Source organism: Protobothrops mucrosquamatus, unplaced genomic scaffold (assembly GCF_001527695.2).
Source record: "Protobothrops mucrosquamatus isolate PMUCROS unplaced genomic scaffold, P.Mucros_1.0 scaffold_284, whole genome shotgun sequence".
Taxonomy (NCBI): Eukaryota; Metazoa; Chordata; class Lepidosauria; order Squamata; family Viperidae; genus Protobothrops; species Protobothrops mucrosquamatus.
Genome location: NW_015386360.1, coordinates 384,552 through 404,833, shown reverse-complemented (window position 1 = coordinate 404,833; position 20,282 = coordinate 384,552). Strand labels below are relative to the sequence as shown.

General features: G+C 39.8%; 1 protein-coding gene across 1 annotated transcript; it reads left to right on the top strand.

Moving 5' to 3' along the window:
- The first annotated feature begins 4,118 nt into the window (after nt 1-4,118).
- LOC107302727 (lysosomal acid lipase/cholesteryl ester hydrolase) lies at nt 4,119-19,317 on the top strand. Its single transcript, XM_029287285.1, has 9 exons — nt 4,119-4,220; nt 5,016-5,133; nt 10,363-10,561; nt 11,850-11,959; nt 12,775-12,914; nt 14,688-14,834; nt 16,389-16,460; nt 17,113-17,178; nt 19,058-19,317. Exons 1-9 carry the CDS (start codon nt 4,119-4,121, stop codon nt 19,289-19,291), a joined length of 1,188 nt encoding a protein of 395 aa, XP_029143118.1. The 3' UTR covers nt 19,292-19,317.
- Nucleotides 19,318-20,282: the final 965 nt, after the last annotated feature.

Sequence of the window (20,282 nt, the reverse complement as noted above, 5' to 3'; positions counted from 1 at the left end):
CCTGCCATTAATATTCTTTCCATTCAGGAGTTGCCTGAATCTCCCCTCAATGCTAGGGACATGGCTGCAGAAACTGCCACTGATCACACGCTTGCACGCGTGCTGACATGGGTGTTGTCAGGATGGCCGGACACGTGTCCAGATACTGAGTTCCAAAGCTTCTGGCACAAGAAGCATGAGTTTTCCACTTTCAAGGGTTGTCTGTTATGGGGCAGCAGGGTAGTAATCCCAGCCTCATTGAGGTCTAGAATCTTGCTCTCTCTGCATGAGGGACATCCTGGTATAGTCAGGATGAAAGCGCTTGCACGCAGCCATCTTTGTTGGCCTGGGCTCGATAAAGCCATTGAGGCTCAGGTGCATGGGTGCCAACTGTGCCAACAGTCACGGCCTGAAATGCCTCAGGCCTCAGTTCATAGGTGGGAGGAAACTCTAACCCCATGGTCAAGGGTGCATATAGATTACGCTGGACCCTTTCAGGGGCAATTCTTCCTGGTTGTTGTTGATAGCCATTCCAAGTGGCTAGAGGTTGTTCCTGTTTCCTCCACTACTACTGCCAGGACCATTCAGGTGTTGAGAGGAATTTTTGCAGCACACGGACTTCCTGATGTCCTGGTTTCTGATAATGGCCCTCAATTTACATCTTTTGAGTTCCAGGCTTTTCTTCAGGCCAATTTGATCCAGCATGCGACTTCTGCTCCCTTCCACCCATCTTCCAACGGTATGGCTGAGAGAATGCTGTGCACTACCAAAGACGCTCTCAAGAAACTGACTTATGGTAACTGGCATCACAGGTTAGCAGATTTTCTTCTTGCACACTGCACCACACCTTGCACTACCACTGGAAAGAGCCCAGCTGAACTCCGTTGGGGTCGCAGACTCATTACCAAACTGGACAGGTTGCACCCAGACCGGGTGGCTTCACAGGTGTCACAGCCGCGGGCACCTAACATACTACAGTTGGGCGATCTGGTCTGGGCGAGGAACTATGGTCCTGGTCACCTTTGGGTTCCTGGTGTCATCTGTAAGATCTCTGGACCTCTATCATACGAAGTGTCCTTGGAAGATGGCCGTGTCCTGCGGTGCCACATCGATCAACTGCGCTGGCGGTTGTCACCTGTGGATGCCGTCCCTGCCTCCACTCTCGGGGGGGAGGGGGACCAGGAACTACGTCGCACTTCAGATCAACATTTTGTGACTCAGCCTCACTGTTCCTGGGAAGTACCGCAGGTCGCTAGGAATTCACAGGATGGGGGGGCATCCCACATCTCTGTAATTACTCCAGACAGGGATTCACACCGGGGCATCCCACACATCCGTAATTACTCCATACAGGGATTCACATCCCTCCAGACAGGGATTCACATTCTTCAAACATGTCAGATAGTGCTCCAGACAGGGAGACAGACTGGAGGTATCCACATAAATCACACACAGCCATAGAAAGAGAATTCCACCTGGGGCACTCGCATAGTTCTGCAATTGCTCCAAAGAGGAAGTCACCAGCAAAGGGGGTTGCCATGGAGGCGGCTCCTGACTCTGGCACCTCTGGCATGTGCTCAGGGGCTACAGAGTACTGGGGCACTTCCGCTACCCAGGCCTCTCTATCTGCTGTCCTTGGGCTCGAGGTACAGCGTTCCCGAGAGGGGTCCATTATGGACTCGGGGACTTCCACCCCTCCAAGGTATACTGACTTGGACTTAGAGGGTCCAGCCAGTAAGCAGGTGGGTGGGTCAACCGGGTATTTGGGGCAGCAAAGTCCTGGCCTGCCTAGCCTGGTAGGCGAGCAGGTGGGCCAGGCAACCTCACTGGCCCTTAGAAGGTCGCAGCGGGCCAAGTGCCCACCTAAACATCTGGGAGAATATGTGAGGTTGCTGTCAACACATGAGAAACACTGCTATGAAGCCCTTGAATAAGGGGAGTAACACGTAGCAGAGTCTCATTCAATATTTTGGTTTTGGATATATTATTTAAGTTAAGAAATATTTTGAAGGATGTTTGCCTGTGTGCAGACCCGTGTATTTTTATTTTTTTTTTGTATTTGTATTTGAATAATACAACTGTATCCCACTCTTTCCCATTGCATAATGCACCAATGTGTATGCAAGGTGTATTCCATCTAGGGGGGAGGGGTGTTGTGTCCTGAGCCTGCAGAAGCAGGCTCAGGAGGTTGCAATTGGTCCTGGGCATTCCAAAAGCTGCCCGGGACCAGACAGAGCAGTACCAGCATGCACAAGGCGCGAAAACGCTGAGTTTCTATTGGTTAGCACTGTCTGGGTTCCTGACCCTATAAAAGGCCTGCGTGCCTTTTGTGGCTTTTGCTTGGAGTTGGAGAGAGAAATAAAGAGCTATTGTTTCCACCATGCATCTTCGTCAATTGCTTGCGAACCGAAAACACAACAGATGGCATGTCTTTCTATAGTACAATAAAGTTAAGGCTAATATTGCTTTTAAAAGTTACTATATTAAAAGTGCCATATTGAGAATATGGAATAGATATAAACCCAGAATTTAGCAACTTCCAGTTCAGTTGTTCAGTCTGCTAAGGGAAAGAACGCAACTTCCATTTCGGGCCAACCTTCTTTTAGTAAGAAGAGTAAATATTAATTGAGTATATGAAGTGTGATAAAAAGGGCCACACAACAAGATGTGCAAAGCTCTGTTGATGGCTTTGCTTGACAATAGATACAATCGTTCCAAATAGAGGATGTTGCTGAATCTCCATTCCAATATTCCCGAAGATAAGATATCAAACCTCACTAGGGTAAATGTTGTTCTATGTAAGAGGGGGAGAAGATAGGAAAACTAATTAGAAATAGTAAAATGTCTATCATAAAGGCCCCCATAACAACAATTGGAAACTTAGCACCTGTTATTCTCCAGGTGTAAGTCGGTTTGATCTTTGACATAGCTTTCTTTGATTTAAGCTTTAATAGGATTTAACTGAAATCAAATACTGAAAGGCCACAATGGAACAGTTTGAGAAGGTTATGTTACTTATCCAAAGAAACTGATCAGTGAGACAGATTGAGGCAGGAACTCACCCCAGAAAATTTGCTTTAGCCAAGATTACAAATGATAAATTCTCATTTGGGCCTCTATAGAAACACAACTCAGTTCTATCCAAAGAAGTCTGACATAACTTAAAGAACATAAACCCTTAAGCTCTTATATATTTGGATTGGATTATTTCCATAACCACTATATCTGTGCAGGCACAAAATTGTGCACCATGCAGTCAGAGCACCTTCATGAATTAATTACAAAAATTAAATCATGTTGATTTAAAACATGCATTTCTCAGTGTATAACAAGATGTACTGTACATCAAAACAGGACAAAAAGTTTCCCCAGCAATTATTAACTTTTCCCTGCCATGGAGTGTGTCTTTGTGAATGACAAGATAAAATATGGGAACATCACAATACTATTTTATCTGTGCACCAATTCCATCCATTTCTCTTCTTCCTTTTGAGCCCTATATTAACTGGGTGTTGCCAATGAAGCTCTTCACAAGTGTGGCATCTTTACCACCCACATCTGAAGAAACCACCCACAGTATTTGTTTGTGCTACCGTGGTTTTAAATGACAGTGTAGTAAAACGTGACATGACATACTTCTAGCAACAGACTAAGCTGGTGTCAACTAAGAAGGTATTTATTTGCAGTTATTATTCTAAGGAGGTTCCAAATATTTATTCCAAATATTTTTTCTCCTTCATAATGCAGCAGTATAATTTTGGGTGGTAATATATTTATTTCTTCCACATTTGAATTGAGTTTTCTGATGGGATTCATTTTCTTGGAGTAGGTAGGCTTTATGAGAAAATCAACTATCCATTAGTTATCTCTCAGCAAAACTTTCTGTAGTTTTGATAGCTAAGAAAATATTGTGAGAGAGGTGTTTTCAGAATGCTGATGTTAAATGGAAAGATAAGAATTGCGGCAGCTCATAGCTTTTATTGTTGTCCTAATAGAGAGGTTCATGATTATCTATAGTCCTCAGTGTCTTCAAAATTACAGTCAGGATTTAAATGAATGTATGTATTTTGTCAACTATATTGATTTTTTGAGATTCATTTCTTTTGTTTCTCTTGTCCTCTTTAACAAAGAGAAAGAAAATGTATAGGATTATTGTATTAGCATACCTAATACGAGGATTGACAGGCTATGAAGAACTTATCGGACAAAAACATGTGAATCCTGAAGTTTATATGAATGTTGTAAGTTATATGATCTATATTTTATAAATAATGAAGTAGAAACATACTCCTGAGTAACAATATTGACCACTTGTTCTTTCCTTTGTGGCTAAATCAACACCATTCTTTCCCAACCTCAAAATATATTGATACCAATTTATTGATTGTGTGCCATCAAATCAGTGTTGACATTTAGCAACCACATTTTCTCCATGATGATTTGTCACAAACTGGTTCTTCAGGTCTTCCAACAGTGCACCTATTGCCATTGTAACTAAGTCCATCTACCCTACTGTTGATCATCTTCTCCTCCTCTTTCCTTCCAGCTTTCCAAGTACTCGAGTCTTCTCCAAAGAGCTAGGTCATTGTGTAATGTTGATATCACACTGGTCAGAATTCCTAGTTAAGACTGCAATCAAGGTTACTGGTATAAGAAAAATTATATCACCATTAATACTACTCAACACACGTATTTACATACTTGTTGTTAAGGATCACCATTTCAGCATTGCTCATTTTAACAGAAAACAGCAGTATTCCTTCCCCAGTGAATACAAATCCAGATCTGTTCCTGATGGAGTCTGGTCTTTTCCATCTCTTTATCACTGTGTGTGTCTGGGTCTGTCTGTCTGTCTGTCTGTCTCTGTGTGTGTGTGCGAGAGAGAGAGAGAGAGAGAGAGAGAGAGAGAGAGAGAGAGAGAGAGAGAGAGATCTTGTGTTGTACATGATCCACCCGCTGATGCTTGGTTTTAGCTTTAGGAAAAAAAAAATCTTCAATCTTATGTACTGTAAGAATTAATTGTTTTCTTCTCCCAGAGTCAGATGATTTCTCATCAAGGCTACCCAAGTGAAGAATATAAAGTCTTGACAGCGGATGGCTATTATCTGACAATAAACAGAATTCCACGGGGAAGAAAAAACATTGCAGACATAGGTATCTCTTTTTTTTTTAAATCAAAGTCAATTTTGGATCTATCAAGCTGATATAAAATGTTTAATAGCTATGCCAATGCAGAAGGATACATGTACATTCCCAAGATTTAACATACTAAAATGGAATCAACTTCAGAAACATCTGGGTCCCAAAACATATTATTATATGTACCTCATGGGTAATATTAGAAAATAAGTCTCTCTTGCAATGAATGGTCAGATCCATGCAATTTGGTTATTTGGTTGGATAATGTTGTCTAGAATTCAATAATATATGAACAAAACTTAATAAAATTATTAATTATAAATATTACAATACAGATAATCCTCGCGTTATGAATGTAATAGAGCCTGCCAATTATATTCCTAACCTGAGGATTTGTAGGAGTGAATCATGTAACTTGAATGTGATCACTCCCTGCTTTCGCCCAGGAATTTGCTAATCAAACGTGTGGGTGATTAAGTGAACGAGGTGTCTCAGAATTGGGAAGGCCAAGGGGGAGGCCTAGTGCTTCTGACCACCCAAGTCCTCCCCCCCCCCGCCCCACTGAGATATCTCATGTTTCCCCCTTCCCCCCATCCTGCTCCACCGAGTCATTTACCTTACATAGATCTTGATGATCAAGGGAGCTGTCTCCTCTGCAGCCTCTCTACTATGGTTTCACATTGAGCAAAGGCTTGCTGAGGCCTGGAGGGATGAGAGATTGCATCCCTATAGGTTCAGGTCATCTTTGCAAAAAGCCTTTGCCACTGAGAACAGAGACCAGGAGCACGTGTGCATCCCTCCTGGGCTCCATTCTCGGCAGAGGCCTTGAGGAAATGGAGGCCCAGAGGGAGAAAACATCTTTGCAGTTCTTGGCAGCAAAGGCTTTTTGCAAAGATGGCAAAAGGTTTTGCAAACAGAGGGAAAGCTTCAGTACTTCAGGCCTTCTCTCCATTTGCAAAGCTTTTTGCCACAGATAGAATAGAACAGAATAAAATCGAGCTGGAAGGGACCTTAGAGGTTTTCTAGTCCAGCCCCCTGCCTGAGCAGGAGAACCTATATCGTCTCAGACAAGTGGATATCCAGTCTCTTCTTTAAAATCTCTAGTGATGGAGTGCCCATGATTTCTGGGGGTAAGCTGTTCCACTGGTTGATTGTCCTCATTGTCAGAAATTTCTCCTTAGTTCCAGGCTGCTTCTCTCTTTGGTCAGTTTCCAACTGTTGTTTCTCATCCTTCCATCTGGTGCTTTGGTGAACAACCTGCCCCCCTCTGCCTTGTGGCAGCCCCTCAGATACTGGAACACTGCTATCATGTCTCCCCTATTTCTTCTTTTCTTTAGACTAGCCAGAACCAAATCTCGTAGCCGTTCTTCGTATGTTTTAGTCTTCAGGCCCTGATCATCTTAGTTGCTCTTTGAATTTTTTCCAAACTCTCAACATCTTTTTTGTGGTATGATGACCAAAATTGGCTACAGTATTCTAGGTGTGGTTTTACTAGGGTTTCATAAAGCGGTAATAGTACTTCTTGTGATCTTGATTCTATTCTTCTGTTTATATAACCAAGGATTTTGTTAGCTGTTTTGGTTGCTGCTGCACACTGCTGGCTCATAGTCAAGTTATCGTCCACTAGGACAGGACTTTTCAACCGGTGGTACGCGTATCACTTGTAGTACTTTGCCACATGGCAGGTGGTACGTGATTGCTAGCCAAGTGTAGCAGGGGAGGGGAATGAGCCGAAGTGAGCCAAGCCTGAGGGAGAGGCAGCTGCAGCTGCAGGACTATCTGGGCTTGGCAGAAGCCCCAGGAACTTGGCTCCAGCTGATTGATGCTTCCGGAAGCAGCTCGGAGCTGGAGGTGAACTGAAGAAAAGGGGGGGAAGAGAGGAGAGGCTATAAAAGAACGTGGTTTGGGTGGGGGAAGGGGAAAAAGACAACATAAAAGGTTTAATCCCTTTAAACAAATGTAATTAGTTTTACCCCCTTTAATTGAATCTATCTGTGGCTTTTAGAAAGTTTTCTTTGAAGGTAAACTGGCTTAATGTAAAGCTAAAGCTTTTCACAATTGTGGGAGCCTTTCAGTCTAGAATTGCAACATTGTGACACGTGACACGCCTGAGACAGCATAAAGAGAAAAAAAACGGAATTTGTGTTTCTTTATTTTCTTGCTTTGCACTTGATTCCTGTGTCTTTAAGCGTACAGGGAAGAGATTGGGGGGGGGGTGCATTCTTACCACACTGTGGAAGAGCTCAGACAGGCAAACCAGCTAGCTCAGGAGTCTACAAACTTAGCAATTTTAAGACCTGTGGACTTCAACTTCCAGAATTCCTCAACCAGCCATGAGGGCTGAGGAATTCTGGGAATTGAAGTCCACAAGTCTTCAAAGTGCCAAGTTTGAAGACCCCTGAACTAACTGGTAGTGGTGCATATTAATAAACATGGATAAATTCATCATACATTTGTCAGTGCAAAGGGAAAGTGATTCAGCAAAGGAACAGCCACCGAAGAAATTAAAACTGGTACTTTTTTCTTTTTTTCTACAGTTTGTAATATTTTATTAGATTATAGAATAAAATACAAAAATACAAAAGCAAATAGTAGGACACAGTGGGGAGGAAAAAGGGGGGGGAAGTGAGGGGAAGAAGGGAAAAAGAACAGACTTCCTCTGTTGCAGTAGAAGGAAGCATTAACATTGAACCTCAACTTTTTACTTTTCCATAATATCATAAACTAGCCATTTCTATAACAACAAATGAATCTAATCAGTAAAACCCAAAATCCCCCTCTTTTTTTTTAGTCATCAAGTTTTTGACACCTTGCTAAGCACTGGTAGTACTCAAATATTGTCATGTCCTAAAGTGGTACAATCTGTGAAAAAGTTGAAAAGCCCTGCACTAGGACTCCAAGGTCCCTCTCACAGTTACTGTTTTTGAGCCAGGTCTCGCCCAATCTGTATTTGTGCCTTTGGTTTTTCCTGCCTAAATGTAAGACTTTGCTTTTCTACATATTGAAACTCATTTTGTTGGATAGGGCCCATTGTTCAAGTTGGTCAAGATCTTTTTGGATCCTGAGTTTGTCTTCTGGGGTGTTGGCTACTCCTGCTCATTTGATGTCATCTGCAAATTTGATGAGTTCCCCTTCTATTCTCTCATCTAAGTCATTAATGAAGATATTGAAGAGCCTAAGATCCACTTCTCTCCATGTGGATGTAGTGCCATTGAGGACTACTTGTTGAGTATGGTTTGTTAGCCAGTTACAGATCCATCTGGTAGTGATGTTGTCTGTCCCACCTTTTCTTAGTTTACTAGGGAGTAGGTTGTGGTCTACCTTGTCAAATGCCTTACTGAAGTCCAAGTATACTATGTCCACTGAGTTTCACTGGTCTACTAGTTTAGTCACTTTTTTGAAGAATGAGATGATATTGGTTTGGCATGATCTATTTTTGACAAACCCATGCTGGTTACTAGTTATGACTTTGTTTACTTCTAGTTGTTCACAGATCTGTTTTTTGATAATGTTTTCTAGGATTTTCCCAGGTATTAATGTTAAACTGATTGGTCTGTAGTTTCCTGGGTCCATTTTTTCTTTCTTTCTTGAAGATGGGGACCACATCAGCCCTTTTCCAATCCTCTGGTACTTCCCCGGTGCTCCAGGATTTATGGAGGATGTGATGCAATGGTTCTGAGATAACCTCTGCCAGCTCTTTCAGAACTCTGGGATGTAGCCTGTCAGGTCCCAGTGATTTATATTCATTAAGGTTGAATAGGTGCTCCCTTACCATTTTCTTGCTTGTTTTAATTTTTGTTTCTGGTATGTCTTTTGCAGTGTTTTTTTTTTTGTTTTTGTGTTGGGCTGTAGTATCTTTTTGTGTGAAGACTGACACACTGTTGCCTGTAATTTCTTTGCTATCTTCTCCCTTTAGTGGGCCTACAGTTTCCTTGATTTTTTCTTGTTGTTAATATGTTGGAAGAAGCTTTTTTATTGTCCTTGATTTCTGTTGCTAGCCTTTGTTCATTCTGAGCCTTTGCTTTCCTGACTTCGTCTTTGCATGCTCTGGCTGTCTGCTGGTAATCAGCTTCTTGGATTTCTTGTTTTTCTTTCTCAGTGGTATTGTGCTGGCCTGGACTTTTGTGATCACATTTTTCAGGGTTTCCCATGCTTCCTGGGTTGTTTTCCCCTTTAGGATTTTCATCCATGGGATTTTTTCTAGGTTCTCTCTTAGTTTGTTAAAGTTGGCTGTTTTGAAGTTTGGGACCTTGGTTGGATTGATTCCTATTGCTGGTGTTTGCATTATATTAAATTCTACTATGACGTGGTCACTTTTGGCCAGGGTTCCGGTAATTTCGATTCCCTCTATCATTTCTTCTCTGTTTGTAAGGATTAAGTCCAGTGTAGCTTTATGTCTAGTTCCCTCCTCCACCTTTTGAGTGACAAAGTTGTCAGGTTGGTTAAGAATATGTTTGATCTCCCACTCACTGCAGAGTTTGTCTCCCAGTTGATATCTGGGTAGTTGAAGTCTCCGATTGCTACTGTGGTGTGCTTCCTGCAGGCATTTGTTAGTTGATTGGCAAAGAGCTCATCTATTTCATCTGGTTGGTTGGGTGTTCTGTAATAAACATCTATGGCAATGTCACTTTTGTTTTCTTTTATATTGACCCATATACTTTCTGGAGAGATTTTGTCTTGAGTCATGTGCATTTCTGCAGATATGTAGTGCAACTCCCGCTCCTCTTTTTATAGCCTCTGTTTTCAGAGAACAAAGGTCTAAAGTACCGTGAGATCTCGTGCTACTGATCTCACGTGATCTTGTGTTACTTTAGGCCTCCATTCTCTGCCAATGCACCAAAGGCCTGAAGCATCAAAGCAGGCCAAGAAATTGAAGGCTTGCTAGGTCTTCGCAAGGTGAGTATTCACAGCCCAGTGCCTGTGCAGACCCAGTGTGTGTGTGTGGGGGGGGGAGAAATAGGCAGGGCAAATGTTGCAGCACTTGTGTGGTTGTTCATAAAGGTGAACCACTGCCGTGGTGCTGCAACATTCATAACTTCGGGACTGTGTCATAAGTACTTGGGGGGGGGCTATGTCCTAACTTTGAACGGTCGCCAGTGAACTGTCATAACTTGAGGATTACCTGTATTATAAATGTTTGAGAAAAATGTAAGATTTGTTTAAAATGTTTTGTTGCCATGGCTTGAAACTTCAACTCTGTAACATTTTATTTTTAAAAAATATAATCCAAAATATAATCTACAGATGGAAAGCCTGTTGTCTTTTTGCAACATGGCATTTTTGGAGAAGCCAGTCACTGGGTGGAGAACATGGCCAACAACAGTCTTGGTTTTATACTTGCGGATGAAAACTGTGATGTTTGGCTGGGAAACAGCAGAGGAACAAGCTGGTCTCAAAGGCACCGGAGTTTCTCAGTGGATCAAGAGGATTTTTGGAATTTCAGGTAGTTTGAGTCACAGTTTGAAACTCTATTCCCATACTGAGCTATATTAGTAACATGTTGCTAATGTATGGTTTTCAGGGTTAATGCTAAGGAGCTTGGTTTTTAAATTATATATCTGTGCATGCGGTGCGCAAGCATGTGTGCATGTGCAGCTCTATTTAGGCAAGCAACAGGCATGCACTCCTACCAATAGTGCAAATGGAGCACATGCCTGCTCTCACCAAACTACTTTTGCAGTCTTGTTCTGAAAGGTTCAAGACACAGAAGTGGGCTGCAGCCTGGGGGTTGGGAACCCTGGGCTAAGAGACAGTCACTGGACCAAAGTCACCCTGCCAGATTTCATGCCTATTGCCTAAGGCAAAAATAAAATTCCCAGTCTCCTGGTTTCTAGCCTGGTACCTTAACCACTAAATCACACTGGCTCCCCAACACAAAGATTAACCAATTCCAGGTGATTGATGGACCCAAAGGGCTTTCCAAGGGAGCTTACAGTTTTTCTCGAGGGTCTGCTGAGCTATTGCAATCCAACTGAGCACAAGTAATAATCCATATTAGAGATTGCATCATGGCAATAAGGCCAGTGAAATGCTCTTTTTTCTTGCTTTTTTTTGCATCTGTTGGTAGCTGCCCAATGACCTGGTGACCTGGTCTTTGCTAGGACTGAAGGATCATCTCCAGGTCCACTGCGAGGAATAGTCTTACTATATGACAGATAAGATAACTCTGGGTTGGACTCTGATTGATCAGTTCCAGGCAAAATCTTGTATGGTTGCCTGAAGGAAGTTTGATCCTGTGACTCACTAAAAGGGAGTCTACTAGCTTGACCACATGCTTGTTAGATCCAGCTCCTTCCTGGATGGTGAGGATGTCAACCTCTTTCACTGAAGGGGTGATTCAATCAGCCCTAAAAGAAGTGATGATGGATCCATGTCTCAAGAAGTGATCGCTGAATCCAGTGGTTGCCAGTATTCTCATTTTAAGGAAAGTGATGGAAACCGAGAACTCTGAAGAAAGCACATTGTTTGGGCCATTTTAATTGGATTTTAGGTTGAGATTAAGTATGGAGATGGCATTTGTCATGCTTGTTGATAACCTGAGGCTAATTTGGGTAAGGATTATGCTCCTTATTCTCTCAGTGGCTTTTGACACTATCAATTATGGTATCCTTCTGGACTGGCTTTGAGAGTTAGGGGTGGAAGGCAGATTTTATTGAAATGTTTGGAAACACGGTAAGTGAAATTTGTTTACTTATTTATTAACAATTACAATTTTTACTATTTCATTTCAGTTTCCATGAAATGGCCATGTATGATCTTCCAGCAACAATAAACTTTATTTTGAAGAAAACTAAAAAGAAACAATTGTATTATGTTGGCCATTCTCAAGGCGCTACTATTGGTATGATGAAATTAAAACCCTTTTCTCTTTTTCTCTTTTATTCCCCTCTTTCTCTTTCTCCTTTTCTGTCTCTGTCTATCTCTTGGTAATAATGTAAAAGTTCTTACATAGTATCACAAGAAGCTACATCTACAATCTTATCTGGTAATGTTTAAAAATAGCCTGAAAACAAAATAAATCCTGTTTCTCTCTCTCTCTTAAAGTTACTTAGGACAATGATGGCAGTCTAGAGTTGAAGGAACATGTATACTACTTCACAACTCCACAGGGACCTTCCAAACCTAATTATGAGGGATTTATTCAGATGGTTGATTAGGGTAATCTGTTATTTTCCCAACAGCCTGTTAAGTTAAGTTGTCAAGAAAGATGAATTAAAATGAAAACACAGGGAAAGGGGGTTAACTGAAAGATATTTCCAGGGCCACCATGTGCTTCAATCCCAGTAACCATTATCATGCAGTAAGTCCCTCAACAAATTGTAGCGAAAGAAAGCACAGCCCTTGATTTTTGACTAGAGCTGTATTTCCATTGGAATAATATATTCTGAGAGACTATATCTCAATAACATATTGAGATATGACAATACTGGCTTTCTTCCCTCCCTCCTCCATTTTCTTTCTTCCAGTACTCTCTTCCCTTTATTTTTCTTCATACTTTCTTGGAATTAGACCTTTTTTAATAAGAGGAATGAAACCTACAACTTCCAGAGACCTTTCAGAATGAATCTGAATACAACATGAAATTAGGCCAATGGGTTACTAATAGATTCTACTTAGCTCTAAATAGCCACTTTTTTTCTTGTTTTTTCCTCTTAGGCTTCATAGCATTTTCAGCCATGCCAGAACTATCTCATAAAATCAAAATGTTCCTTGCCTTAGCTCCTGTGATCTATGTTACACATGTCCCAGATCTTCTATTGAGATTGTTGTCCTCTTTTCCTCAACATCCATTCAAGGTATTAATTCATTAATCATTATTTTATGACTGATGGAACTGAAAAAGGAAAGATGACAAAAAAAATATTAAGACATTCCCAAATTGCTGTCACCATGGTTCCAACTGCCACATACCAATAAGAATTAGAGTAGGCACCTATCATTTTTATTATATTATTTTGCACAAAACACAAAGATGAATATGGTATTTAGCCACGCTAGATATAGGCTCATATTTTGTGAACTTTGTATATGCATTCATTCAACTAACAGCACAACAAATCATTAGTCAACCGACACATTTTGATTGTTCTTTGTTGCAGCGTATTGTAAATTTATTCTGTACTGAGTAAAGATACATTTGAAATAGGAAGGGCGCCTTAAATTTACTAAGAATTATAGGGAAGTAGACAAGATGTTTATTTATTTGGTCTAATCTTCCTGTCTATGGAGTTTTATTTACATGCTAGATATAGGCTTATTCAAGATAAGAGTAATTCTGAGCAATGCAAAAAGGCCAGATGTAAACCAGCCCACCTCAAAAACTGGAGTTGTGTAGTCCTTTATGTAAGGCAGGGAGGAAAAGGAAAAGCAACAAAGTTGGAATGTTGTCTCTATATAAATCATATTGATATCTGAAAAAGTGCAGTTGCTCAATTTTTTCTAGTTATGGCTTTCTAACTTTCTTCAATAAACATGATATCTTCTAGGGTATCAGATTTTTTTGATCACCACATTATAAAAAAGATGTTGAAGAAGTGCAGAAAGGAGCATCAAAAATGATTAGGGAACTGAAGTCTACAACATATGAAGAACAGTTGCAGGAATTGAGTTTGTCTAGTCTAGTGAAAGGAAGGAAGGCTGACACTGATGGCAGTGTTCCAATATTTGAGTGGTTGCCACAATGAAGAAGGAGTCAAGCTATTCTCCAAAGCACCAGAAAGCAAGACAAGAAAGAATGGATGGAAACAAATCAAAGAGAAAAGCAGCTTAAAACTAATAAGACATTTCCTAAAATGAGAATAATTAACTAGAGAAATGGCTTGCCTTCAGACGTTGTGGGTGCTCCATCACTGGAGGCTTTTAACAAGAGACTGGACAACCACTTGTCTGGAATGGTATAGGGCATGGGTGTCAAACTTGCCACATCACTTGACATGTCACGACGTATCACAACTTTTTTCACATTGCCGGAGCTGGGTGGGCGCGGCCTCCGCATAACACATCCAGCCCGCGGACCAGCAGTTTGACATCCCTGATATAGGGTCTCCTGCTTGTGCAGGGGGTTGGACTAGAAGACCTCCAAGGTTCCTTCCAACTCTGTTATTCTGTGATCTGGGCAATTCCAATCCTGTTCAAGTGGATGAAGCCTGGAACTTTGGAAATATATGGAGCATCATGGGCAAAATCTGAAACATCCCCAAGTTCTACAGGAGTATAGAGGAAGGAAGGAAGGAAGGAAGGAAGGAAGGAAGGAAGGGAGGGAGGGAGGGAGGGAGGAAGAGAGGGAGGGTTGGAAATCTTTCTTCCAGGATGAAGAAAAAAACTGAGAAAAAGCTGATTTCATGCTTCATGAAGGGCTAGAATTCAAGTCTGTTACTCCCAGTCCAGGACCTTTAACTGCTGCACTGACCTAGCTCTTGTTTGCAATTACATGTTGTAATATATAGTCAGTGAAATTTTTGCATAAGTTAAATATTGCTGGCTGAAAACTCAGTAGGAACCAGATGAGCTTAGCATGCCTTACATATCATCATCATCATCTATGGTTAATTTACTTCTTATTTTTACAGCAAATATTAGGCAACAAAGATTTTATGTTTACTCACAAGCCTATGAAATACTTCATGAAGAACTTATGCACAATTGAATTTATGCATCAATTATGTTCACATCTCATTTTCTTACCTGGTACTTATAATGCAACAAATCTAAACATGGTAAGTAAGTCTTCCTATGAAATATATTTCTCTGAATGTGGTATTGGGTTGTGTTTCTCTAAATTTTACAAAGGTTTCATCATCAAGGCAAAAAGTAAGATTTCAAAGAATGGAATCCTTTGCTTCCCCCCACTCACCCCCTTTTCAAATGCTACACCTTTTTTAAAAAATTGAGAATATTTTAGGAAAAAGGCAACAGAAATAATTTGTGTAGGCCCCACAAAGGAGCCCATCCATCCATGGATGTATATTCACATTAATCAGATGGCTCATAGATTTCATTCTATCAGTAAAGCTGGCCTATAGAATATAATCCCCAAAGTAACTTTAACATTTCAGTATTTCGGCTACAATGTACAATTTGGGTACAATGAAAAGAAAGACGGGAAGCTCAGAATAGCCCATTCTGAAACGTCTCAATCTGGCTCAGTCCTTCATTCCTTAAAGGCTACTTAATTTCCAATAGGACTAACTTTCCCAATTTTTGACATTACTAGGGTATGGTGCTATTTTAGTTAACTAGCCCAGCTTTTGAACTGGTAGCTGAAATGGCTGAGAAGTGAGGTGTTTTAGTTAAAAAAACACTACAGTTTATAGCAGCCAGGATATAGCATTGTACTAAGAGCTCAAATCTATGAAAAATAATAGTGAATAACTGTTGTTCTGCTTTTTTCTGACTTTACTGGAGAAGGAACCATGAAGACAATATAGATCAAGAGTATGCTAACAATTTAAATCCTTCCTCCTCCACCCACCCCCAGTTACACATTCATGAGAGTGATCTAACCCCATGAATCATAAAGATAAAATAAGAATACTTAATAATGAAGTCTTTTGTGAATGATAAGCCAAATTAAGATAATGTACATTGGACTGGAAACATAATATTGAATTGTACTGTGCATTTTATAAATATTTCCCTACTCATGCATTCAGCCAGGAAATGGTCATTTTATGAAGCAATCAGCAAAGTTCATGATGTGTCTAATATGTCTTTTAGCAGAGTTGTAAATAAAATCTTTCTGGCAAATGAATACAGCCGACAAAATTCTAGAATGCTATATTCTTGATTTATTCATGTGCAACAACATTCAAACATTTCTGACCCCTGAAAAGACACAAACAAATGTGATTAATTTCAAAGCTGAAACTATTTCAGCCAAGATCTTAGCATTCCAGGTAAGGTGGATCATAACCCGAAACCGTACCTAGCTTATGGGGGTTGATACACTTTCTTATTTTAAACACCAGAGCCGGTGGGCAATCTGGAGGAGTTTCATTGTTGGGTGTGAGACAATGAGATTTATGCAAGTGTAAAGTGAGCTGTGTTTTTATGGCACAGTCACACAATATCACACTTACTGACAGAGTTCTCAGTACAAATTGCCATCATAACCCAAGGATTACATAAGGTGATGACAAAACCTATTACTCTGCTAAAGGTAGGATGTTATATCTTCTTTGAAAAATGAGCAATGCAAGTAAATATTTCCTTTCACCAGTTGTCTGATTTCTTAAAAAAAAAAAATCCACTGACTTGTCAAATCTCTACAGAGCCGAATTGATGTATATGCAGCTCACTATCCAGATAGAACATCAGTTAAAACCGTCTTACACTGGAAACAGGTATAATGTCTTTAATAACTTTGGTTAAATTGTATGTGATTTTAACCATCAAGGTCCCCTGAGATATAACATTGGCTCTGATGTTGATAATTTCCAGGATTGTCTAGGCTGCCTGTCCCAACTTTGCATTTTTCTGGATGTACTAATCTACAAATATTATTCAAAGTTTTATGAGATTTATGGTCCAATGCCGTAGAAGAGCACCAGAGTTTGAAAGGTTATCATATTAAGGAATGTTATGTCTGCATTATTCACTTAAATTTTATGTTTGTCCTATAAGTGGTCTTCAGCTAGAAGTATTTAAAATATAGATCTATTTATCAAGACCAAGGCTGCAAGCTGTAGTTCTATTTATCAAGGTCAATATTTTTTTTCCTTACAAGTGCTAAACACCTTCTCTTGATTTCAATAAATATTTTTATTGTTTTACCTAAAGCACATTTCCCTTTTCCTCTGAAGTTTCTTAGATCACAAATGAGAAATAACAATTCTTTAGATCCCAGTCCCAATATTAAAATATATATCATTGTATTTCTGTATTTCTTCCTTTTTCCTGTTTAGTTCTTGTTCTTTGGATTTACTATAATCATAATCATAGATATGGGGATATACTGTATATAGTATCCAATGCTTTCTCTGATGCTTTTGATAGATACTGGATACAGAAATGTTCCGCTATTTTGATTATGGGAACAAAAATCAGATGATATATAAACAGGTAAGTAGGAAAGCTTTTGGAAAATAATTACAATGGTTTAAAATAATTAGAATATTATATCAAGAGCCTGTATTATAATAGACTTGGGTAAAAAAATACCCCAAATATGGTAATTAAAAACCAACACCATGGGTATAGTTTTTAACTTTGACATGGCTATACCCATTTTTTTTAAAAAAGATTCTTTGATTATGTAAAGGTACTTTGTTTATATAAAGGTGATTTGCTTAGATAAAGGTATTTTGATTTATGACTTTGATTTATATTTGCCTTCTTAGGGAATATTTTCACTGTGTCTATTGCTATTATTGCTCTTTTCTATTAAAAGGAATGCACACATACAGCTATGCATGAACACAACCAGCTATGATACTAGAATGGAATGGAATGGAGTGGAGTGGAGTGGAGTGGAGTGGAGTGGAGTGGAGTGGAGTGAAGTGGAGTGAAATGGAATGGAACGGAACAGAACAGAATAGAATAGCAGAGCTGTAAGAGACCTTAGAGGTCTTCTAGTCCAACTCTCTACTCAGGCAGGAAACCCTATACCATAGGCTGTTGGTTTGATCTCCGAGCTTGGCAATTTGGCTGCAAATGTTTCATCTCCATTTTGGGAACATCTTTAGTGCGCTTTGAAGATGTCCCCCCAAGTGGAGACAAAATGTTTGCAGCCAAATTGCCAAGCTCAGAGATCAAATCAACAGCCCAACTACCAACTCGAGCTACTAATATTCAAACACATCTCAACCCTATACCATTTCAGACAAATAGTTGTCCAATCTCTTCTTAAAAACATCCAGTGTTGTAATATTCACAACTTCTGGAGGCAAGTTGTTCCACTGGTTAATTGTTCTGACTATCAGGAAGTTTCTCCTTAGTTCTAGGTTGGTTCTCTCCTTGATTAGTTTCCATCCATTGCTTCTTGTCCTACCCTCAGGTGCTTTGGAGAATAGCTTGACTCCCTCTTCTTTGTGGCAGCCCCTGAGATACTGGAAGACTGCTTTCATGTCACCCTAGTCCTTCTCTTCATTAAACTAGATATATCCAATTCCAACAATGTTTTACTCTCCAGCCCCCTAATCATATTTGTTGCTCTTCTCTGCACTCTTTGTAGAATCTCAACATCTTTTTTACATTACGGTGACCAAAACTGGATGCAGTATTCCAAGTATGGCCTTACCAAGGCATTATAAAATGGTATTAACACTTCACGTGATCTTGATTCTACCCCTCTGTTAATGCAGCCTAGAACTTTGTTGGTTTTTTGGCAGCACGCTGCTGGCTCATATTTAACTGATTATCTACTAGGACTAAGATTCCTCTCACAGTCACTACCAGGGCTTTTTTTCTCATAGAACGCCCAGAATGGAGTTCTGGCACCTTTTTTGGATGGAACCTTGTAGGGTAGGCAAGGTGGGTTGTATGATGTGTGTGAGTTCCGGCACCTTTTTTTTTTTTTTTTTTTTAGAAAAAAAGCACTGGTTACTACTATTGAATGAGGTACCACCTCTACTGTACCTGTGCCTTTGGTTTTTCTTGCCTATATATAGAATCTTACTTTTTCGCCATTAAATTTCATTTTGTTAGATAGCGCTCAATGTTCAAAAAAACATAGTTTTTAAAGAAGGAGATACTATGAATTCCTCCATTGGACATGAAAGATAACAATGACAAACAATGGAAATAACAATGAAAGAGTAAATAAAAATAATCTTTTCAGTCTCATCTTCTTTCTCTTGTCTCCTCTCATCCCCATCATAGCATTTAAATGACAATTAACATCCGATCCATATGAAAAATGTAACTATTTCCAGAAGTCTGTGATTGTGACTCAATATCAACACTGCATTACAATTATCAATATTATGATTTTACTTTCTAGAGAGTTCCTCCTTCATATCAAATAAAAGACATGGTGGTACCAATTGCAGTGTGGTCTGGGGGACAGGACACAATTGCAGACCCAGAAGATATAGAGCTCTTACTTTCTCATATTGTTAACTTGGTTTATCATCGCTCTTGGTCAGACTGGACCCACTTGGATTTTATCTGGGGACTCAATGCTCGTGAACGCTTGTTCTTCAAAATAATTCAGTTGATAAAGATGTCTATGTAAATCAATGGTTTGCTGTATATTTACATATGTATCTGCAAATACAAATTTGGATTAATAAAGAAGGTGCATTCTCTGTTATAGCAATTGCTTTTTGGTAATATCATTTTTCACTCCCCTTACCCAGATTTATTCAACCCCCAACTTGACTGGGCTTAAAAGAACCTTGCACACTTGGCTTGTATTTCTTTTGGTCAGAATGATTATTACTTTTGGATATTTAAAGTTTCCTGTCGGTACTCCCATCTCTATTTTATCAATACAGGTAGTCCTCGACTTATGATCACAGCTGAGCCCCAAAATTTCTGTTGCTGAGCAAAAACGTTGCTAAATTAGTTTTGCCCCATTTTACGACCTTTCTTGCCACATGTGTTAAGTGAATAACTGCAGTTGTTAAGTTGGTAGCATGCTTGCTAAGTAAATCTGGCTTCCTCATTGACTTTGCTGGTCAGAAAGTCACAAAAGGTGATCACTTGACCCTGGGACATTGCAACCATCATAAATATGAACCAATTGCCAAGGATCTGAATTTTGATCATGTGACCATGAGGATGCTGCCACAGTCATGTAAAACACAATAATAAGTCACTGTTTCAGTGCCATTGTAATTTTGGTCCCTAAACGAATTATTGTAAGTCAAAGACTACCTGTATTTTTAACTATGCACTACCTAGAATTGTTTTAGAGTGGACAGCCTTATTACATTTAATTAATTAATTCAAACATATGACTACAGAGATCCCATCAAGACTCATTGTTCTGCAAAGAGAGTAAAGCAAGCATTTGTCTTCTACCCAACAGTTGGCATTCGATAAAGAAATGGTTGGATGTTCTGCTGAGTGGCAAACATAAGTACACCACTTATTGTGATAATAAACAATAATTAGGGACTTGAACAGTCAGACAGGTAGAAATATGGGGATACCTATAATGATTTAAAATAGGGGTCCCCAACCCTTGGGTCACAGCCCGTTACTGGGCTTTGAGCCATTTG

Coding starts and splice junctions, on each gene's coding strand:
- LOC107302727 (XM_029287285.1), top strand. CDS start 4,119: ATGTATAGGATTATTGTATTAGCATACCTAATACGAGGATTGACAGGC. Junction 16,461..17,112: donor CCGTCTTACACTGGAAACAG/GTATAATGTCTT, acceptor TGCTTTTGATAG/ATACTGGATACAGAAATGTT. Junction 17,179..19,057: donor ATCAGATGATATATAAACAG/GTAAGTAGGAAA, acceptor TTTACTTTCTAG/AGAGTTCCTCCTTCATATCA.